Here is a 24,879-nt window from a genome sequence, read left to right as displayed (position 1 = left end):
TGCTATATTTTATTTTCAATAAAGTAGCAAATGTTTAGATGATTCGGACGACTTCTATATAGGTTATGCAATAAAAGATAATAGGGCCAACATGAAACGTTATAAGAGATGTTCAAAGTGGTGTCTGTTTGCATCGATTTGCACTATATTAAAATTGTTACATTATTGAAGTTTATACATTTATTATCACTTCTGGATTGATTATAGAATGTTGCAAAATGCAAAATAATAATCATATTTTGACTTTTACATATAAATTTTAGCTAATAAATTTTTATATCTCTACAAAATCAAAGATATTCAATGTGGTTAAAGTTAAGTTTATTAATAAAATAAAAAATAAGTTTAAAAGTTTAGTTAGTTAATCTTAAACAATACTTTGATTCAATTATATACATTATTAGCAAATTTCCAATTTTAATTTACATGAATATAATATTTCATTCTTCAACATTCATTGAAAAATATTCAAATTTATATTTACTCTTAGTAATTTGATTAAAAAAAGAGATATTAAAAAAATTATCAGAGGAAATTTTTTTGATTGTTAAAACAAATACATCTTTGTATTACATATTTTTTTCGCATAACAGTGATGTAATGATCCGTTTCGATTTCCGCTCGAGAGAGTATACAAATTTATAATATTTTTATACTCTCTAACGGTGAATTTCATCGATCGCAACTTTTTCAACGGCACATAGTAAACATAATGCAGTTTTGTTAAAATTCAATGGTCCGTTAGAGATGCATAGGCAGACTTAGAAATTTGTCGAGCGAATCAGAGCGATAGAGCGGAAACTGCAATCACTATGATTCCATCAAGATTTTCTTATTTTTATATTCGATTTAGATGAATGATAGAATGCGCGATAAAAAAAAAGATCAATAAGGGTACTTACCCCAAGATCTTAATTAATTATAAATAAATTAATTAATAAATTTATGTTGAATTAAACATTAAATTAAATGTATTTATGGGGATTGATGAATATTCAATATATAATTCTCAATAGATCAGAAATAAAAAAATATATATTTACAGAATTTATTTACATTTAATTAGAGACATACACTGAAAATGTTATTTAATAAAATCAGAAGATGTTTTTTCTTTTAAAGTCAATAAATATTTTTTTGATGCATAATCATGTAAATTTCTTAATGCCACTAAATCATTCTTTAAAATATCACTTTGTTGTTCAAAATAGTTTATTAGTTTTTCTAACATTTCTGCTGCTTCAAGATGATTTATATGTGTTATTTTTTGATGATATTTATCATTGAAAGTATTTTGAATGTCCTCTTCATCTTCAGTGGATAAACACACAGTTACAATATCATTTTCTAGCACTAATTGATTTGAACTGTCATTAGTAACTGCATCTTCTAATAAGTTTTCACTGCAAAGAGTTAGTCTTATTCCATGACGGGCTTTCCATCTACCTAACCACCCTACACTTGCTGTAAAAGTAGGATCACCACCTAGCTTTTTATTAAGACTAAGAGCCTTTTTTCTAAGAATAGGTCCTGACACTGGTATACCATTTTCACGTTCTTGAATATACCACACATAGAGTGCATCATCCAATGTTACATTCTTTGCTTTTTTTATTGTTCCTCTATTACCTAAACTATCTCTAGAAACCATTTTAGCACAAAATTCTTCAATTTCCTTTCGATTCTTTTTCCAATCAGAAACAGTAGATGTTCCTACCCCTAAATCAACAGCAACACTTTTCATTGGCTCACCTTTATCGATTCTGAATAGAGCTTCTAACTTCTTTTCTATAGTCACAGTAACTTTCTTCCTTTTTCCTGACATACCTGTAAATGTCAAATATAAAAAATAATATAGTCTGTATAATAGATATTCTAGAAATAATTTAATGATCTTATAATAGATAATATTGACCTACTTGTAATATTCCTGTTTGCTGCATACTAATTAATCATACTAGTATTGTGATGTAATGAAGAATTAATCTGATGAACCAACTATAAACATAATTTTTCAAGAAACAAATATTTTTGAAAGTAAATTTCAATGCAATTAATTGAAAACTAAAATATATAAATTTTTATAGTATATATTTTATTATTTCTTTTAAAATTGAAATTGGTATATTTTTATTATATTGAGTGATTTTCTTATTGTTTCTATTTTTTGAAAAAAATAGAATTAATGAGAAAATAAATAAACTATATAATTGAAAAAAATAAAATAAATTTATCATAAAAAAAAAAGATATGTTTTTCAATCTCTAAAAAAAGAAAATATCTTTCAATCAATGTTTGTTAATGAATTTACATAATTATTAATAAATATTAAAATTGTTATTTTATTGATTAACAAATCTTTCTTTATAGGTTATGTCATCTAACCTTATTATAAATGTTTGAATTAATCAGTCCATGAAAATCAAAGGAAAATGAAACATAGTAATCATAAAAACTTACTTTATGCAAGATTTAATTATTTGTATAATGCAAACACATTTGAATTCCCACTCAAAATATCATTTAGTCATTGATTAAAAGGAAAAGAATATTTCGTTCGCAACGTCCTCTGGTATTCATAATTAAAAATATAGATAAAAAATATATTATCAAAGAGAAAATTAATGAATAAAATTTTTAAATATTGCATGTTTCATATGTAAATTTTTCATTACAAATTTTTATCATCTTTTAATACATTATATTTCTTATTATATTAATCCATATATTATATTAATGATCGTGTCCAATCTGATTTAATTCTGATTTAATTCGCTTTGCATTAGCAAAAAAAGAAAGACTCTCTATATTATGTGACAATTTCTGTTCGAAAAGACAAGTTCATTAAAATTCAAATCAGCCGCTTGAAGAATATCTGAATAATTTCAGTCCATTGTATTCATATACTGGTAAATTCCATGGTGAATTCGTGCCTCTAAGTAGAGAATGAAATGTGGCCTAATGTAGCGCGTGGGAGTTTACGCGAAAGTTACAAAAGACACCGCAAGCTATGATGTTGCGTAGACAAGAAATGCAACTAACAGTGACGTTAGTGATTAAAATGATACATAAGTAATCATTTTCTGTAAAATAATACGTTTTATTCACATTTTTGATAATATATAGATATCGATTCATAAATTATATATGTATTATATATACATATATAATAAGGTAATTGAGAGATATTTGAGATAATGAGATTAAAAAATATAATAGATGAGTACAAAATATTTTAATATATAAAAATATGAACCTGAATAAAATATAAAAATAAATATAAATATGTTTTTTTAAAATTCAATTTAGATTAAATCTTTATAAAATAAATAAAGATATGCATGTAAATAATAAAATACTTGAATTCTTTGATTTTAAAGAATCTTTTTTTTTTTTCATCTTTCAAAATTGAGAATATAAATAATTACATAATATAACTTGTTACTCAATCTATTGCATGAAAGTTATAACTTTATAATTACATTTGCAAAGAAAATCGAATGACTCACTAGTACTTTGCAAATATAATTCTTGTATAAAATTCTTTTCCAAATATAAATTATTATGAATTCCGTTTATTGAATTGAATGTGATTTGCCTTTTATTATTATTATTATTATTATTATTATTATTATTATTATTATTATTATTATATTTAATGATGAATATTAGTGGTATAATATGAGAAATCGTATAAAATAATTACTTTTCATTGTGCTATTATTGTAATAAGTAATTTTCTGTGACGAGGTCTTTGTTTCTTAATTAAATAAGAATTTAAATGATTATGAAGTTCGTAATAAATAAATCATTACATATATATATATATGTAACATATATATATATATATGTGTGTATATATATATATATATATGTTACAATTTCGTATGCGGTTTTTTCTTAAAAGTTTTTAAACATTATAAAATATAAACAATATTTCGAATTCATAAATTCATAATTCTATAATTTTTCATAATTTTTGAATTTTTGAATTTTTAATTCTTTGAATAATATATTTTTAAGTATTTAAATTTTAAAATTTAAATAAAATATATATGTTACTGTAAATAAAAATATATGTTATTATCTCAATTAAGGAATGAAAATAAAAATGAATTGGAAATGATTTTTTGTGTCACTTCACCAAACATCACGGCGCCAGTTTTCAATTATCAAGCTTGCGCATCATAATACCATGAAATTAAAATTAAATGTCGACAATATGTGCAAATTTCCGAGAAACTAATGATGTCATCTGAATTAACAAGTGTCGACTGATTAAATAAAGTACAGCTAAAGTACAGTACTCGTTTGAGATGAAACGTTTTATAATTATGTAAATATTATTTTTGTAATTATATATAAAAAATTATCTTCTATCTAGTAAAACAAAAAAATTATGTAGAAACTATTTTATGTAAAATTGATATGAATAATTGTTCGATAACTTTAATAGTGTAACTAATTAGTGATTTAAATGATAAAAATAATCAGTTACACCGTTTCAAAACTGTTATGCAAAGCAAAGCAATCACACTGCATTTTTATTCTCACTTTTAGCTTATCAGTAATTATGTGATTCAATGCTAGTAATATTATACAAGATTGGGATCATAAATGTTATTCCAAGAACTGATTTCATTTCTAAATTAAAACAGAATTACGTCAAATAACGTCATTATCTTTCGTTTCAAAAGCAAAAACAGTTTCAAGTTCCAAATGTTATTATTGTTATTCTCTTGATAAGTAATATTATTTAATTTATTCAAAGATTATGTATACATTTGACTTGTTTTTTTATAATATTATTGTTTTTTTATTCTTATTATATAATTTTCAAACACAATATATAATTTGATATTTTAAATTCATTCATACGATAACAGTATGTTTTTTTATATATTTCCTATAATAAAAAAGCATTTCCGGTAAGAAATTGTTATATTAAACCAGTGAACGAAGAGCACGTATATGATATATTGTAAAAAAAAGATTATATTTCTTCTAGTTTGCTGAATTTTTTATTCAATTAACATTTTATAATCTTGTTATTAATAAAATAGAAATTTATCAATTTGTTTTTCAATTTTATAATATAAATTTTAAACAATATATAATTTCTATTAATAATTTTAATATAATCATACTTCTTTAGAGAATAAAAAATATAATAATATTATTTCTTTATTTTTAATATCTTATATATACATATAGCTAAATTTTAAAAAAAAATATTAAAATAAATTATAAACTTTGATCATTTTTATATCACATATATTGTTGTCATATATATAGTATTTCAATTCTAGGGATTTTTTTTTCTTTCTCAATAGTTAACCTCACATGGAACATATTTTATTTATTATTATTATAAATAAGTTAAAAAATTGAATATAAGAATTTTTAAATTTTTAATTTTATTAAATAATCTAATTATCGATTTTAATAATATTTAATATCGGATTCATAATCAAAAAAATATTTAATTGACAATAAGTATTATTGAATAGCAGAGAATTATCGAAGTGACTCGTTCACATCGGTACTAGTTGATGCCCAAATATAGACATGTCGTCATATCGTTTGAACTTACTAAAGCTTGCCACATCCTTTATTTCTTTTCCCTTTGGCGTACACGCGTGTAGTACGCCGGATGAATGTTTGCACGAGCTATCAGTGTCAATAGAACGTTGGTGTCTCTTTTCGAACTGACATGAGTTGAGACGAGTCTCGATAATAATACGGTTCAGATTTCACCTGGTCTCTTCTGCCATAGTCTTCTCGACCCATCGTTGCATATACCGTATTTCCGGGGCAATTTCGTACTTCCTGGCAATGATCAGCCATGTTCTAAGTTCTTCAAACGCTTTGTTTTCATTTAGTTTCTTTTTTTTTTTAACTATTTTATTATTTTATTACTTTTTATAATCTTATATTGATAAAGTTTCATTAAAATTTTGACAATGTAAATATTTAATAATTAAGATTTTAATTATTATTTAATAATTGTTTATTTTATACTCATTAATAATTTAGAAATTTTTTCTTTGTAAAGTAAAAGAAAATAGATGGATTTTATGCATAAAAAAGTATTTATTTTTCTAATTCTAAAAATTGATTAGTGGTTTAAATAACTAAAGCTCTTTGAGATTGAAAAATCTATCTTAAAGATTTACTATATTTTCAATCGATTACAAAAAAACTGTCGATTTTTATTTGAATGTTATTGCAATTCATTGAAATGTTTTTCTAATAATGGTGTGGAGCATACAGCGTACTTCCGGTTAAACCTCGAACTTCCTATTCATTGGCCGAATAAACGAGTTCATATACTATCTATTGCAACCGAAGCTGAACGATGAAAGTTAATTCGAGTGAAAATTGATGTAGCATATAAACATCAAGAAGGAAGTAATTAAACCTCTAAATTAATTCATAAATTTCTCCTTAAAATTTATAAATATAATTAATGTTTTGCAAGAAATGAAAAAAAAATAATAGATCTTGAATTTCGTTTTACTTTCTGTTATGTTTCGTGTGAACGATTAGTTGAAAGTAAATAATGATTGAAAAAATATATGTATGTTATAAATAAATAATAAATAAATAAATAATGTAATAAATAATTCTCAATTTAACGTTGAAAATGTTTTTCTTCATACATTTTATTTCTTCTCTTTTTTTTTTCTCATCATCAACATCAATGTTATCAAAAGAAGAAGTAGTAGAAGTAAGATGGATCCATAAATCATAATGTCATTGCCACTTTGTCAGATAATCGTCTGTCTGATATACGAAATAATTTAACGTCGTCAAGTTCACTTTTTAAACGTAAGATGTTTTTTAGTTGATATTTGGTATCAGTAATCGGAATTTAGATTGTAGGTTACTATAATATTTGAAAAGTTATTTGTAGAAATAACGACGATTACAGTGAAATATCAACGATATTGAAAATTCTGGAAATATAGGGAATTTGAAATTTTGATACAATTGAAATTGTTGATAGATTTCGTTGATAATGAAAACTATAGAAAAATGACATTCATTATTGAAAATGATAGTAGCAAATATTAAAAATGTTAACGAATGTAGATAAAATGTTGATAAATATTGAAGATGCTGATGAGCCAATTGAAAACATTTTTGAATTCTAAAGTTCTTGTCTATAGTAGATATTTATGAATGTCGACAAGTTTTCTAATATTAAAGATAAAAAAAATGCACTAAATACATACATAATAAATATTAAATATAAATATTAAATATTTCACATGATTAAGAGAATGGAATGCATTTTTTCTTTAATATCTATTTATATTTTCGTAATTATTTTCTGTCATATTGATGAACATGTTAATAATTCTATATGTTTATGCAATTATATCACAAAGTGACGACAAATTAATATCATAAAAGTGTATTTACTTAATCTATTTTTATCTCATGACATCAGATGATTCCGTCATTTTAAATGATTTGTTTTTCTTAAATATTGAATTTAAAACATAACAAATAAAAAATTATAAAAATTTCAAAATTTGTACCCTTAACAAGATGCAAACTACATTCATGCATTCATTCATTAAAAGTTGTTCTAATTTCTTTATCATGATTTTGCATCGATTAATTTATGCAAATTTCATTCTAATATGTACATTGCACAATCTGCATCTTTATAAAAATATTCTATGCTCAACTGCATAATTGTATTATAGTTTATATACAAATGATCATCTAATTAATTCAAAAACAATTCATAAATTTCACGAATATATCATTATATTATATCGTATATTATATCGTATATATATCGTATGTATTTTATATATATATATATATATCGTATGTATATTATATATATATATTATTAGAAAATATTATCAATATCAATTTATTATTATCATTATTATCAATTATTAGACGTATTAGGATTTTGAAAAGATATAAAAATTCACAATGTTAGCCAATAAATAAATTATCATGTCACTGTTCATATTGCACCAGACAAAAGTTTGGTTGTTTGTTTTTATTTAAGAGTATATTTTATATTTATTTTGATTAGAAAATTATGTATAAAAAAATTTAGCGATATTATTCTTTCTAATTTATATATATATAAATATATATATACAAATTATTCAATATTATAAATATTCAATATTCAAAGATATAATTGTTACTATGTATATAATAAAAAAATAATACTGCATATACTTAATTAACTTGTATTAATTTAAACATTTTGATAAAGTTCATGTATTATGCTGTAAATTGATTAAAGTATCATGTGTATACAAAACGTATATGCTCATATTTCGTTCCTACTATATAAACGAATAGTGGACACACATACTCGCAATATGCGATAAGAATCCTGACAGTCAGTGGTCTTGGGCTAACAGCTGAATCAGTTCAGTGTCGCCATTCGTAGACGTTTAAACGTTCTTGATTTCTCTCACTTTTGTTATCGTTATCATTAAAATCTTATTTTTTCGAACGAAAATATTTCAATAAAATTAACGTCATGTTAATACAGTGGATAGAAGGGATAGACGATTAAAATAAGAAGAGCCATGTCACACAGTTATTATAATGGTATGTTAAATTGGAATAGTAATTATTCAATTTGTAATTTAATTAATAAGTTATGGAGTTTAAATAAAATATGTTTAAATTTTTAATTAAATTCTTGATTAAAAATATTGGTTATAAATTAATTCAAATAAATATTTTAAAATTCTTTTATCATTTTATTGAAAGGAATATTACAAAGCATTCATGATGTGAGATAGGGCGATCTGAAAATAACTATACCTGTATATGAGATTATCTGCGTAGATAGATTATCTATCGATGTTCTGTCATGCATTCCATGTAATTAGACCTTCAAGGAGTGTCGTTTGTTGATTAGACGTTCGTCGACTTAGGTTATTCGTAGCTGGATTCTATCGATGGAGTATCTTTTAATGTTTAATAACTTTTAAGAATATTTTTAAATAGGAGTAGTAAAAGTTTGTTTAGTTTGATGAAATTTGACCAGATTTAATCAATTCGGTAATTGGTTATGTTCATTTTAAATCAGAAGTGAATCAAAATATTTGTTAAAAAAGATCATGTTTTTAAAATTATTTAATTAAATATTTCTTTCAATATTCTTAAATTGTAATAATAAATAATTTCCTTTCATTTACATTCAATTTCTATTTCAAATAATTGTTTTATGAAATTTCATTAATATGTTATTGTTTTTATTTAGATTAAAATTTTTTTTATAATTTAAATTTTTTTTCAAAATAAAAGCATGAAGAATTCCATTTTTTATTATATTATATAATTCATCATAAAATATTTTAAAAATTATTTTCAATTTTAATAATCATGCAAGTTTCATTTCTTACCTAACCTATTTGTGTATATTTATGTATTAATTTAAAATTTAATTTAATATTTAATAAGAATTTAATATATGAATAACTTGAAATTTATTTCTAAAAAAAACTACATTTCTTGCTTTTTAAACTTTTGAAACAGTTCAGAAACAAAATTTATTTAAAATCACAAACGACGCGTATATTTTGTTTGCAGACATTTTACTCAAAGAATCCGTAAGCGTATACACGGGCACGCGTTACAATCGCGTTACATGGTTTCTAGCGGCTTAGAAACGCGACGAACAGCTTTTCACAAAGAAGGGTTTAAGCACTCTAATCAAATCTACGATGTTAGTTTCTTGCCATTGCCCTCTTGGTTTGCACGCAAAAGTCTATTGGCACGTTTTTCAACGCAAACATGAACTAACTACTGAAGTTGCTGTTCCATTAGTATAGCTATTTTATTTTCTACTCTTGAAAATTTAGACATTTAAATTTTTTATTTTTTTCTCTTATTCTTCTATGTAATGTAATAATATTTATTCTATTAAAAATATTCTTTGAAAAAAAAATGTTTACAATAATTTTGATTACATTTAACTTTATGAATATTTTAGGTTAGATTTAAATTCTGGAAGTTCTAGGTTAAATTTCGTTTACATGTCAGATATATGCTTTTTGCGTTTCTTTCTTATCTTTTAAAAATAATATAATAATAAATAATAACATTTTTGCTAAATTTTTTAAAAAAATTTATATATTTTATTATCAATTTTAAAAATTACTTTAAAATTGTAAAAAAGATAATAACGATCAACATTATTATTTTATTTTTCAATGTCATTTTATTTATTTTTAAAAAAAATATAATATAAATTATATATAAATTCACAAAAATTGTTTTGATAAAATAAACAATATGAATTATTGATTTATCACTAATGAATTATATCACTATGATAACGCGTATCGTAATTTGAATGTGTCCAACTTTGATAGCTATGTTCTTAAGAAGACTCAACTAAATTTTTTTTATCTCCATAATAATCTAAAATAATCTTTTCTTCTAATCATCCTATATATTTAATCCAAAAGATTATATTATTATATCAAGTTTTATATGTTGAAAGATATATAAGATTAGATTTAATTCTATTGAATTCTATTGAAGAAAAAATTAAAAATACATTTTATTGATATATTATTTATTTGTAATAGATAAGTTATTATCAGTTGATTTTTATGATATTAATTTATTAGATAGTAGATTTAATGGATAATAATAAAATTAATAAAAAATAAATATTAAATAAAAACTTGTAAAATTTTGAATATTCTTTATGATTTCAATTTTATTATCAATTTATTAATCAATAATTAAAACAAAGTTTCAAGTTCTAATCAATAACCTCAAAAAATTATTAAAAAATATAAATAAAATTGTAATTTCTTAATAACATGTAAGTTTTAATATTAACATATATTTTTGATTTAGGAATGAAGTATTTATTTTACATAACCTAACCTGAAATACTTTCAAAAATTAATCTAAAATGTTACTAAAAATCTATTAAAATTACTAATTAAAATGATTAAATTTATAATCAACTTTTTATTTTAAATCATTTTACTTTAAAAGAAATCTTGTTTTATGATTTATGAATTAAATCGCCAGTTAAATTAATAATACGTATTGTCCGTATACAATGGCGGACATAGTTACTAGGGAAAAAAGAGGGCGGTATTGTAGTAAAACGCGTGCAAAGTAAATAAAGAACAAGCGCGAATAACGTTTACCTGGTAAAACCATTTTGTTTTTTACTAGCGTTCGTGACTCGACAAGATTATTGTCCCCGCTTTATCGTTGCTATCGTCAGCGAACAAGCATGTATCATAAATTTTTCTCCGTCTTATAAGGAATGAACAACAGTCGAATAAACATGTATGCGAATGTGAATTGCTTGTTTAGTGTATACATATGTGGAAAAACTAGGATCTTAATAGAACTGCCATTTCTTTTCTATTGTAGAATGAGGTAAAGTGATAAAATTGTTTTCCTCGATTTTTAATCTTAAAGTTAAGATCAAATGAAATATTTTGTTTTTTATAATATATATTTAATATAAAGAAACTTCTTATTTTTAAAATAATATAAATAATTAACATCTTGATAATATTAGAAATTTATTTAATTTTTAATATTAGTACATCAATATATCAAAAATATTTATGATTGATATTTATATTTATGTTAAAATCAATTTTGAGTAGAAATAAATAAAGAAGAGCTAGAAAAAAACTAATATTAAGAGAAAGGATTAATATTAGAATTATAAATGATATAGGAAAGTCTTAAAATATATATAAAATTGAAAAATTAAAAAATTTTTTTAGTTTTTCTAACATTTCGTTTTTATGAATATTTCTTTGAAATGGAAATAGAAATTTCCATTTTCGCTGCACATGCTTCTTAAATCCTCAAACAGGATGTTATGTTCAAAATCTAATTTTGGTAAAATGTTTAATTCCAGGGGCGCAGTATGTGCCCGGCGTTGGGCTTGGCGCTGCACCCCAAAACAGGAGCTTCAATTTCGAATATATATCGAGTTATCCACCGACCAGAATCGACAAATATAGGGGTGGTTCTGGTATACAAAAGAGAATGACTCAAAGGGAAGATACGTTGAGATTCGAGCAGGGCCGTATTAAGGCCTTGCAGGAAGAACGTTTGCATATACAGAAGAAAACATTTACTAAATGGATTAATTCATTTTTATTGAAGGTATCATAATTTTTTAAAATATTTTAATGATATTAATTACTTAAGAAAATTATATTTGCTATTTTATGAATATGTTATGAATATTTTTTCATATTCTGAAAATTAGTGAAAAAAAGTTTAAAAATAATATTTAGATAATATTGAAGATATTTATAAAAATGACTCACGTTATTTCATATTGTCGCTAGAATATCTGCGCAGAAAAAAATCCAGCTCGTTGAATCGATTACTTTCACTTTGCAGGCACGTATGGAAGTAGATGATTTATTCACGGATCTAGCAGACGGCAAGAAGTTATTGAAATTGCTGGAGATCATCTCTGGTGAACGATTGGCCAAACCTAACAATGGTCGTATGCGAGTACACAAAATCGAGAACGTGAACAAATCTCTAGCATTTCTTCATACAAAGGTAGGATTAATTAATTGCTTTCTCACATATTATTTAAATTAGCATTAATTTTTCCGCATTGCAAACATGCGTTCGAGACAATGCGTTTCGTTCCCATTATATGATCATTAAATTAATTAATAATCATACGTGAATCTTAAAAATATTTTTAAATAAATAGTATAAAATTTTATATTTTTTTGAAAAATATAAATTTAGGATTTAGATCTTTTAAACTTTTTAAAAGATTTAGAATTTTATAATCATTCTAAAATTCCTTAGATTTAAATAATATACAAACTAATACATTACGTTTCTAATTTCTTGAATAATTATAAAACTAGGGAAATTTAGAAAATACAACTTTCTAAAGTTGAGAAAAAAAAATAATGTCTAAGAAAATTTAAAATATTGAATTTCACATTTCTTGAAAGAACAGAAAATTATACTTTATAATCAATTTCGGAGAACTGAGAGTTTTCTCTTTGTTCTTTACTTATTGTTAGTCTCAATAAACGCTATTAATATCTCTGAATTTTTTTCAACAGTCTACCAATATTTGCAATTCATTTTACAAATAAGATTTACTATTCTCGGTATGATTAAATAAAAGTCAATTTCTTTGAAACTTTTTTTTTTCTATTTTAATTCCAACATATTCTTTAAATATAAATGATTTATCATATTCAATATCTTCTTAATGAAAATTAAAAAATTTCTTTTGGAGATACAATCCTCAGCATTTTTATCCATTATATCGATGAATCTAATTATTCATTAGGAAATAATTCTCACAGTTTCACAATTGTCTCTTATTTCGCGTTAGCATTATAATCAATTATAAAGTTATATAAGGGATGCTGTTGCGCAAACAAAATTTGAAATATTCTTCAATAAAACTTTTCCTCATTAAATATTAATAAATAACTATATCCAGTTTCTGATTTTCATTTATTTGATCATTTTATATTCAAACTATTAGCCGTTTTAACAATTGAGGTTATAAATTATTACATATATTAATTATAAGTATATGAATAATTGTAGATAAAAAATTGATTAAAAGTAATTAAGTATTGAATTTTAAACTCATTATAAAATTAAAAAAAAACATCAAAATTTTGAAAAAAATTTTTATATATTTATATGATGCTGGTAGTACTTATTTTTAATAACAAAGAAATTTATTCGTAATTATCTATTATCAATATATCATAAATCTAAAACATTTAACCAAAAAAAAAATATAGACTTCTTTTTACAAATATAGCGCTTTACAATTTTTTTGAAAAAATGTAAAATCTAAATTTATAATGCAATTCAGGTTTTAAAAAAAAAAAAACATAAAACTAACAAAAATATATAACGAATATTTTATATTTCTTAGAGCGTAAAGCTCTTTCCAACAAAATATCTTCCGATTTTCCATGTGATTGCATAAGAATAAATTACAAAAGTCACAATACTTGGAAGTAATGTCTTTCAAACACGTCTTGCGCCTACGATCCCGTAAGTGCATTATGTCGCACCATATGCAGCACACATAAAACTATTATGTCATAAGCTACGAAGCGTAGAGGCCATTCACGAGGACTTTGCACTTGTAAGGATTCGCCACGAGTTCCGTGTACACGTAGGACGTCTTTTCTAACCTTTATGGTTATATACTTATCGATTATAAAAAGTGCATATAAACAATATATATATAAATTTCATTAGAAAATAATAATCAATATAATAAAATTTCATTTCATAATATTTTAGAAATAATTGAGAAGAAAATTTTGTTAATTTACAAAAACCAAAATTTATTACTTTTTTAATTATATAAAAATTTCGTAGGAAATAATATCTTATTATTTTTTTTTTTAGAAGTAATTATATTTTTTTTATCTTCTAACCTATAATTAAGGATACTATTTATTATATTTTCAGAAATAAATATAACCTATCTCATCATTGCTCTACTTATTTGACCCGGATTGATGCGAAATTCAATTAGTTGAATTCGAACGAAAGGAGAGAACTCGAAGAAATGAAAATACACACCGTGTCTTGCGAAATGTCAGGTCAACTTTCGTCAAATACTTTCGCGATTTGAAATTCGTCGCGCTTGCCGCGCCGATTTTCCCTAACTTTCTAAGCTGGATGAAAAATCATCGAAACGTTCGTGAAATATATTTGCATTAGCCAAGTATCATCTTTGAAAAATAATCCATATTCTATCGAGCAATCTAAGTAGAAAACATTGATCATCATTATTCAATGACATATCACGTGATAAAATATATCGTGATTGATTTGCGCGCCGAATTCGATTAGGTGTGGTTGTTCATGAATTTGGACGTTAAATATAGTTATTACGCTACTTCAAATAATTATTGATGATTTATTACTTGAATTTATCATGATCTTATCAAGTACAATTTAAGATGTTTGATTAACTTTATAACTTTATAACAATGTTATAAAGTTAATAATGTTATAAAAATTATCTGAAATTAAGAAAACAATTTTTATAAATATTAAACAATTGAATGATTGAGATAATAGGATAAAATAATACGATAGAAATTTTTTTATTATTATTTAAAAAATAATTCTTAAACAAAAATTATAACTTTAATCCATAAGTAATTTTTTTTTTAACTTATTTCTTTATCGAAAAATTGATCGAGTGAATAATTTGCAAATGAAAAGTTATTCATGGAAAAGATATGTTTTACGCGTACTTATTACCGCTCCTTCTTGTTACGCGATTTGTGACGTTACGTAAAGCATTTTGCTAATCGCGTATAAAAAGTGTAAAATATGCGGACGTGATCTTAAACGAGCATTAAATTTATATACCTATCTCGTAATCGACGCTGAAGTTTTCAATTTAAATTCTACATATTGTAATTGTAATTACAATCCATGTAATTACATACCTTCTGTCTGTTGTTTTATTTCCCAATAATAACTATTTATAGCTACACGAATAACATTGCTTAATTCAATAGTAAATAATATAACAACTTTTTGTTATTTCTAATCTATTGATGAAAATTTACAGGTAGTATTGGTATAATGTCGATAAGAGAATTTTGTAGAAATTTCTTTTGAAATTCAAATATATTATTCTCTGCTAATTTAAACATATAATATTATAATTAAAGCATAGTAATTGTCATTTTTTATTATGATTCATTATATTAAAACAATTTTTTTAAAAGAAAATTTGTAAAAATTTTATTCATGGGAAATATCAATAAAAATTAGAATTTTGAAGATTGATATGTAATATGATAAAGAGAAAGAGAATTTTATGCTGAAACTTGTAAACTATTCTTAGGATAATGTAAAGTTCGAGAAGTATTTTATAACTATGCCTTCAAGACTGATAATAGTGGATGCCTCTCGCTAAGGGCTGTTCCCATGACTGAAAGAATCCGTGCCGATTGTAATTAGGGGGATATCCTTAGGCCATTCTAAGAAACTATAGTTTCCGTGAAACTTAAAATAGTCATGAGAACAATATTTCTCATTGTCAATGTCTAATCTTAAAGAAGAACGTAGATAGAGATGAAGAAAAAAAATTTCCTATATTAATATAATTATATCATTATAAAATTGTTGTAAAATATATTAAAGAAATTAAATATATTATAGAAATATTAAATTATCGAGTTATTAAAATATTATAACATTTAAATAACTACTAATATATAATTATGTCTCCTATGTATTGAAGTTTAAAATGTTAAATAATTAATTATTCGAGCATTGAAATATCGACAAAAAAAATTTTGGATAAAGTTTAAGTTTAGAGGAAAAACTAAAAGCTAGAAGAGCTAGGAGAGCTAGGAGAGCTAATAAAAAAGTGAACAACTATTGTGTAATAAAAAAAAGGAAGAGAGGGTAAAAAAGGATTCGCAAAAAAATGAAATAGCAAAAAGAATTACATAATAATAACAAAAAAAATTTTTATTCAATATTATCGCAATAATCACCATATCTTATTCAAGAACAAACGAAAGAAATTGAAATCAAAGAATCAAAAACAGAAAAATAATTTCTGGAAGAAGGACAGAAGGACAAACCATAGGCAGGATCAAAGGAATGAAACTCACAGAAAGAGAGAAGGAAGGGTCAGCGACCGAGGCGAAACTTGCTAGACCGTGAGTCCCGCAGATGTGAAATGAAACCAGACGGCACATACGTTGCTGGTGTGTTGATCATTTCACGTTAGACACTATTCCGCCATAACCACTTACAAGAGCCTGTCCACAGTCTGGACCAACGCCTCTGGCTACCTGTGAACATTCAATGACACTGATTCCCTGATATTTTTCTCATGAAACCTATGATTCAATTACATTGATCGAGAATCATGTTTTATATATTGATTTTGTTTTAAAAAGATTAAAAACCTAAATAATGTTAGAATATGATTGAAAATTAATTCATGTTTTAATTCTAAAAATTGAATAATTAAATATCTTAAATTATTTGATTTAATTTAATTTAAATTAGAATATTGGAAAATAATATTAAAATTGTATTTGATAAGAAAATAGATATTAAAATTGATAAATTTGCTTTTAAAAAAATAAAATTTAAAATAAAATTGCTTTTAAAATAATATTATATTATGTACAATTATTAATTATAAACAATTAAGTTTACAATCTTACTCCACATCATGTTTCAATCTACATATTTATAATACATATATTAATTGCCATTTTATAAATATCATTTAGTAGGTTATTATATTATTTTTATCTAATCAATAATATACTTATATCAATATAAAATATTTTATCATATTATTATATTTATATTTTTATTTTATATTTATATTTTATATTTTTGTTATATTTTTTTCATATGCATGTGTACACACATATACATACATATATACATATATATATATAATTAAAAGCATGCTTGAAAAAACTGAGCAAAAAGTTTTGGTGAAAGTACAGACAGGAGAACGTGTGACTTGCATTTCTTAACAATTATCGTGAAAGGAACTGAGAATCAGAACAAACGTGTCACATTATATATATTTAGCAAAGAAAAAAAAAAAGAATTTGAATAACTGTATGATAACCTTCGTTTTGAAACCACGATAAAATAAGAATCTGGTAAACAATAAATTGGAACAATCTCGTGTTATCAGCAGTAAGCTAATGTCACGAGAATAATTGGAATGGGGATATAGTACAAAGATCAGGAAAATAATTATAAAGAATTTTGTACAATGAGTTAAAATATTTTTATTTTTGACAATGATATAAAATCATTGTTATTAATTTATTTAGCTGTTTAAAGAAGAATTTGTATTTTTTTCAAAAGAAAATGATATCACCAGCATTTATAGGATTTACGTAGGAAGCATGATTCAATGTTATTATGAATCGACTTTGATGTGAAATAATCATTGGAATTCGTCTTCTTTTTGCTATATATTCAGTACATAATATATTTTTTGAAGTATATATTCTGTAATTTTTTTTCTTTTTGAAATCAATAAATTTAGAATACCAATAAATAATAGAAAACCAATAGAAAACCAATAAATAAAATATAAAATTTTTAATTATTAAAAATTAAAATAGATATTATTTTTTAATAATAATTCGATAATTCATAAATTTCTTATATTTTTTTTAATTTTTAACTTAACCATGATTTTATATTGGTGACCTCGTACGTATTTCCCAAGTTTCTCTTTTTAATATCCGCAGAGAAAGCAATATAACGATGTTTCAAAATTCTATTTATATTTCTATTCATTATTAAACAAAAATATACAGGATTTAATATTCAAAAATATTGATAATGAAAATCTTACCACAGAAAATCATATATGAAAATATTTTATTGATGAACAAACAGCTAGATTTTGAAACGATCTTTATATTTTATTTTATTTCATTTTTGCTATTATATTTTTGTATTTATTCAAATTTTTCTGAAGTATAGATTTTTTTTTAAAATAATTTCATTATAAGACAGTAATTCGCGAAATAAATGAATCATCGTAAAATCAAACACAATCCTAACCTAACTTCCTTCTAATAGATATTTCTTCATTGTTGAATTTCTTATGCAATTATTGTTTATCAATTGTTTAATATTGTTTTATATTCTGTTGCATAAAATTTTTTGTAAATAGTATTTACATAATTTAAAAATTTTAAATTGCTCTCTGTCATAATAAATATTAATATTTCAAAATAAATGATAAATAATTTTGAGATAATTTTGAAAAATTATTATAAATTAATATTTAATTTTTTTAGTTTTTAATATCTTATATTTTCATTTTTTTTTCTTTTTTAAAATATATTTATATTTTATTTAATTTATGTCTTAATTTATTGAAAAATTGAGATTAAGAAATAGAGTTAAAAAAATTGTATAAAAAATATTAATATCTTATTTAATAATAATCAAATATTTAACGCAAATGAAGTATTGAATTTTTCAAGAAGAAAAATTATCATCTTAAATTTGCTATAGCATTACCATCTGCAAATCGTTGCATTGCCATTGGCCAGGAACGAAATATTGCGGAATTGCTGATCAGAGAGTGGAACAGCGTTTCTCGGTCGGTTCATCATTATGAAAGTTGATTTATTTATTTCGTAGTTGTATTATCGGGATATTATAAAAGATTTTTCAATCAATTTTGTATATTATATTTGAATATACAAGATATTTTTGATTAAAAAATCATATAGCATTATTATTATTATATTATATATTTTTTTCTTTTTTTCTTTTTTTTTTATTTAAAGTAGAACGTAGATGGAAAAAGACAAAAAGATCACGTAAATAATTGTTAAAAAATTTAAATAAATAATTCATTACAAAAAAAACAAACAAGTAAGATATAAGATAAAAAAGATATTAATTTCCTGTTTTTAATAATTTTTATTACTAAGTTATTTGATTTAACAAAAATTGGAAATTATATTTATCATTTACTTGAAAAAATGTAAATATTTAAATTTATATGAAAATTAAATTATTTATTCATTATTGTCACTTTAAGATAAAAAAAAAATAAATAAGAATCATAATTCTTTTTAAGATATTTTTATTGCTGTAAAAAAAATAATAAAGAATTTAATAATTATGTTCTTTAAGAGATAAGTTTTATGTTTGGTAAGTCAATAATTTGAAGAAAGCAGGAATTTCTCATATTTATAGTATCTTATGCAATAAAGTTTATTTATTAATTTTTTAATACTATAATACTAAAGAGATACAAACTTCAATATTCAAGTTATAATATCGTTAAAATTGATAAGAAAAATATATGTAATAGTTCAAAAATATTTTATTCAATTTTACTAAATATTATTAATATTTTTAATAATTGAAGATCTGATATTGTCACAATGATTACAATAATTCATATTTTTTAATATAATTTTTTAATATAATTGTGATATAATTCATATATCACAATAACATATATTTCAAATGTCTTTGTATATGCAATGTATTTTATATTTCCAATATTTTTTTTTTATTTTTTTAATAAAATTTTCGGATATAAGATTATATGGAAATTATATTACAATAATCTATATCGAAACTTTTTATCATTTTTTTTCATAATCTTTTATCTTAACCTTATATTTTTATTCCAAGCAAATCAAATGATTTTAAATTAACGCCATCTAAGTGAAAACATGATTTGTCAACATTACTCAAAGTAAAGAAGGCAAGAGGGCAGCATATTTCAAATTCACTAGTAATTTTCATCCACTAGATCTTTCCTTTTTCTCCTGTTTGCAAGACTCCTATTTAAGTCAGGCCGCGTAGCGGTTTTCCTACAGCATCGTTTACAACTTGCGACGTGCATTCTTGGCAGGATTGTGGAATGTGGATCGAAGGCACGCGAATGTAAGCTCACAAAAGGACATTCTTGATCATGACCGTGCAACACATGTGGTGCACCACGAGAGTTCCGATGTTTCGCCATCGTTTAAGGAATTGAACGCTTCAGATGAGCTGCTTATTCGCTTTTACCGTTAAATCTGTTGAACATTCTGTGTAATCTTTCCGAGTTGTTATCATTTTTTTATCCTGAGTTATTTCTGTGCTTATTTATTGTGATTGTGTTTAAAATATCTTAACAAATATAATTTCTAAACCTTTTTTATAGTTTCAATAATATCAACGTAAAAAGTGCTTTTGAAATACGTAGTATTTTATCTTCTAATTTTTGTTCAACAATAGTTGTGGTAAGTGCAATTAGTTTAAAATTATTTAATCTTTTTGTTTTTAAATCATTTTTAAATTTTTTGTAATATACAATTATATTAAAAATGTTCTAATTTAATATGTCATAGATATGTCTATTTTGATTAAAGTCAAATTATAATATATATTATGATTTCTTTTGTCCAAGTCAATTTACGAATAAATATGAATATAACAATTGTTATAATTTATATTTTAGTAATTTGTTTCTTTTTTGATTTTTATTTTGATTTTTGCATAACTTTTTAAATCGAATACTTATAAATTATTGAAATAATGGTCACATTGCCGGTTATGATATATTTGTTTTATGCTGGTTTTTGCACGCTTAAAAAGTTATATTATAAATTATAGCGATATTGTAGCTACTTAACATCCGACAAAACAAGTGTTCATAAATAAATATAGTATAGTGATAGTCGATCTAGTGAATATAGGAGTTGCATTCTACTAAATGCATTAAGAATGATTAGTCTCATTTCATAGGCTTCATGTAGTCTGTGGACTCGTTTGTTTATTACAATTCTGATGGAATTAATTTCATTTCTTGATTCATTCTGAACATATGGTTTATTAATTTTTATTTTAAATTTTAGAGAATTTTCAAATTCTTGTCAAATCTATATAAATATATAATACTAAAAAGCTAATTATAACTAATATTATAATTAAAATACTATAATTAAAATTATAATTAAAAATTAATATAATAAAATATTATTTATTTGCCCAAAATTTTTCTATATAATTATTATTTATACAATTTTATTCTCCGATATTCTTTTTTTACACGTACATATTTTTTAATTTCTTAACTAATCTCACTTTTTCAAGTACATAAATTTACTTGTATAACATGATCTACATTAAAAAAAAACCTATATTTTTATAAAAAAGTTAAGATAGCATTCCTCAGATTAAACACAGTTCGATAACGGTGTACTTAATTAAGCGAAATAAATGAACGAATAATCGGATAAATGTTATGAAATATATGATGTGTTTAAGGATTCATATTTAAACAGGATAACAACCTGTCTAACAAGAAAATGATGCGTAAAGTTACCGGAAAGGATCCTTGAAATTAATCGGTTAATACTTGTTATTTGGTAATTTACTGTGCAAAATTTGATAGTTTATGGAAGACATTAAATCGTACGCGATCTTATAGATTATTAATTTAAATAAATAAATATGAATATATTTCTTTTAAATATCCTTTTAATAGATAAATATATCAATAAGATTTTTTGATAAAATCAATTAAGATTCAATTATTATGATATATTTTCTAGTGATTAGAATCTATTCTTTTCTTAAAGATATACATAACCTAAAATATAAAAATTTTAAATGTCATAACTTGATCATAAAAAATTCACTCATTTAGCTCTTTTAAAAATTTCTAATTTTTTCAACAAATTTTTTAAACGTATATTTTATATTACATTGAGAGTATCCTATATATAAAATATACTCGAATATATCTAATATAATCGAAATTTTTGTTAAAGAATATTTTCATTAAATATGTCCTTGATTTTTTTCTTGATTCAATTAAATTCATAAAGAATAAAAAAGAAAAATGAAAGAAGAAAATAAGAAAAACCGTTTTGCTGATCGGTAAAATGGTACTCGAGCTGCTGACGTACCGTGGCTTATAACAAAAAGCAATCGGCCGATGAAACGAGTACCGGTTATTTAACGCCGTTGCCTTTATACCTGCTTATTGGTTGGCCGTCTTGTTGCACGAGTTTTAACTGTGCAACCCCACCTTTTCACTGGATGTAACAGTACCGTATTCCCAGTCTTACTATGCAGTCCAAGGCTCATTCATTATTCATACACCATTCGCTGATACTCTGGCTGTTTATAACGTGATCGTATGCAGTTTAGATAATGGAAATTTGAAAATCGATCTCCGTGTACCTAAAATTATCAACAAAATATAACAAATATCAATTTATCAATAAAATTATAATATAAAATAATCATAATCTTTTATGTACAAATGAGTGTATAAAACAAAATTTTACATAAATTGTTAACTTGCTAAAATAATAATATAATAAGATAAATGTTATCTTTATTTTTAAAAATTTTTTTGAAATTGTAATATGAAATATTACATAAATTATATTTAGTTATTGTTTCTTCAATTATAAATTCTTGATATTTATAATCATACAAAATGAATAAAACTAAGAAAAGTCATTCTTGTATTTTGTATATTACATGAGAATTGTAACATTGATAATGACTCATCATCCAGTTATCCTTTCAATCCTGATTCTATGAAACATTAGGAGCAATCAGAGTTTGATGAATTAAGTGGTAAAAAATAATAAACGAGATAGTGATGTGGCTAATGTTTGCTTCGTTAATTATTATGTAGATTCTCAGATCCACTATTAACAAGTGATCACATTGATCGTTATGCATATGAGTATTACAAATTATATGACAGGAAGTAACATATTTGCTTTACTATATAATGTACATTCTATAAATTCACTGTTGTGCTCAGCTAATCAGTGAATGTACAATGATTGATTCTAACACATAATTTACATTGATCTACAAGGTACTTGAGATAAAAACTTGTCTTTCTTTATTATATTGCTAATTAATAATAAATAAAATAATAAATAGTATGTAATGATTTTATATTTATTTATTTTTTTTAGAATATGTTATTTTGAATATTTATTTAAGTATTCCATAATTGTTTATAAAATTATGACATGTGCATATATTATGGACTGAAATAAAAACGGTTTTGGCAATTCAGTATAAGAACAACGCTAACTTGACATACAATTTCATTTTATGAACTTTTTTATCATTCATATCATTATTATTATATTTTATCATTATTATATCATTCATATCAGTCATTGTTGAATTAAGTTTGATTTTTAAAATGCATTTTATTTTTATATTGACTTATGTTTATTTACTTCTTACCTATATCTTTTCTGTTGACGTAAATACTTACTGTTCCATATTATGGATTCCACAAGATGTCAGTTAACCAGAAAGAAACGATTTTCATTTCCCAATGGCCTTGATAGACCGGCATAAGTGATCAGACGACATTCCAGCAATCGCGAGAACGTCGCGCTTCGGGCGCGCACTGCGATTAAATATAATAATGTAGTCGAGCCGTTTGTTGGCCCATGAGCATTTCTTCGGGCCCCAATCATCGTTCATAAGATCATTCGATCGAATATATCGGAGAAATCAATGAAGTTATAAATTAAAAAGATATCGAAATACGACTATAACTTTATTATAGAATTTATTATATTAACTTTATTATATTAAATTGATCAATAAATAAATATTATTATACATTTTTAATTAATTATAAATAAATAAATTTTTTTATTTTATAACTTTTTATTATTGCTTAATTATTATCATAAAATTAAATATCATTTAATATTTTTTATTTTTATTCTAATTAATATATTATATTCATTTATAAATATAATATAAATAATATTAAAGTTAATTATTTATATAGAATATTATAAGGAAATTAATTTTTTATTTTAGATAATGGAATTATATATTGAGTTTTAATATTTATTATATATTTTATGAATTATTTTATTATAATCAGTAATAATTATCAGTATATAAAAATCTACACTATATACTTTAATTACACATTAAATACTTTTTCATATTTTAGTAAAGCGCTATTAAATTATGCTTATCTTATTTGATTTCCATATTGATTTTCATATATATTCTTCAACTATTTAAACTATCAAAATTAAAAATGATTGATTGTTCAACTTAAAATATTTACTTTTAAAAATTTATGACAAACAGAAGTGGATGATCCAATCTATCTCATTTCTTATTTTCAATAAGCGCATTATCATAATATGTTTTCTCAAGGCTGTCTAGCAGTTGTTACTTTTCACATGATGCAATGCAATTGAATGTTCATTTTATCATAGCAAGATGCTCATATACAGGCGCCTATTAAGGCCCACTGTTTACGCAATACATACGATGCCAATAGCCAACATGCATTCCGCTCTTTTACTT

At 23.2% G+C, this 24,879-nt stretch overlaps 2 protein-coding genes and 2 long non-coding RNA genes across 11 annotated transcripts in view; 2 read left to right on the top strand and 2 right to left on the bottom strand.

Annotated features, from left to right (window-relative positions):
* Positions 1–1,013: 1,013 nt before the first annotated feature.
* LOC107993708 (jerky protein homolog-like) lies at positions 1,014–8,953 on the bottom strand. Of its 5 annotated transcripts, none has more exons than XM_017050269.3 (2): positions 8,818–8,953; positions 1,014–1,827 (listed from the first exon to the last, which is right to left on the bottom strand). In XM_017050269.3, exons 1-2 carry the CDS (start codon positions 8,870–8,872, stop codon positions 1,085–1,087), a joined length of 798 nt encoding a protein of 265 aa, XP_016905758.1. In that variant the 5' UTR covers positions 8,873–8,953; the 3' UTR covers positions 1,014–1,084. The 5 variants fall into 5 exon arrangements, with proteins under 5 accessions (XP_016905758.1, XP_061933547.1, XP_016905760.1 ...); XM_062077563.1 differs by lacking the exon at positions 8,818–8,953 and adding an exon at positions 2,461–6,083 and having other exon boundaries at positions 1,014–1,998; XM_017050271.3 differs by lacking the exon at positions 8,818–8,953 and adding an exon at positions 2,461–6,083.
* LOC107993704 (spectrin beta chain, non-erythrocytic 5) overlaps positions 8,359–24,879 on the top strand; it is a 31,634-nt gene continuing 15,113 nt past the window's right edge. For all 3 annotated transcript variants that reach the window (XM_017050258.3, XM_017050259.3, XM_017050257.3), the window contains exons 1-3: positions 8,359–8,598; positions 11,906–12,156; positions 12,400–12,567. In XM_017050258.3, the coding sequence (XP_016905747.2) occupies positions 8,577–8,598; positions 11,906–12,156; positions 12,400–12,567 (441 nt within the window). In that variant the 5' untranslated portion in view covers positions 8,359–8,576. The remainder of the gene's footprint in view (positions 8,599–11,905; positions 12,157–12,399; positions 12,568–24,879) is intronic.
* On the top strand, positions 8,916–10,316 carry LOC133666475 (uncharacterized). Its single transcript, XR_009830668.1, has 2 exons — positions 8,916–9,057; positions 9,589–10,316. It is a non-coding gene; the product is annotated as an uncharacterized LOC133666475 (long non-coding RNA).
* On the bottom strand, positions 16,492–17,606 carry LOC133666476 (uncharacterized). Of its 2 annotated transcripts, none has more exons than XR_009830669.1 (2): positions 17,445–17,606; positions 16,492–16,841 (listed from the first exon to the last, which is right to left on the bottom strand). It is a non-coding gene; the product is annotated as an uncharacterized LOC133666476 (long non-coding RNA). The 2 variants fall into 2 exon arrangements; XR_009830670.1 differs by having other exon boundaries at positions 16,492–16,837.

Source organism: Apis cerana, linkage group LG7 (assembly GCF_029169275.1).
Source record: "Apis cerana isolate GH-2021 linkage group LG7, AcerK_1.0, whole genome shotgun sequence".
In the NCBI taxonomy this organism is placed as follows: Eukaryota; Metazoa; Arthropoda; class Insecta; order Hymenoptera; family Apidae; genus Apis; species Apis cerana.
Note: the sequence above shows the minus strand (reverse complement) of the source record. Positions and strands in the feature narration are given on the sequence as shown.

Excerpts from the sequence above, each read along its gene's own strand:
- LOC107993708 (XM_017050269.3), bottom strand. The coding sequence starts at position 8,872 with ATGCATGACAGAACATCGATAGATAATCTATCTACGCAGATAATCTCA. Across the intron at positions 1,828-8,817 it reads GCAGATAATCTCATATACAG|GTATGTCAGGAAAAAGGAAG; the intron begins GTATAGTTATTT and ends TGACATTTACAG.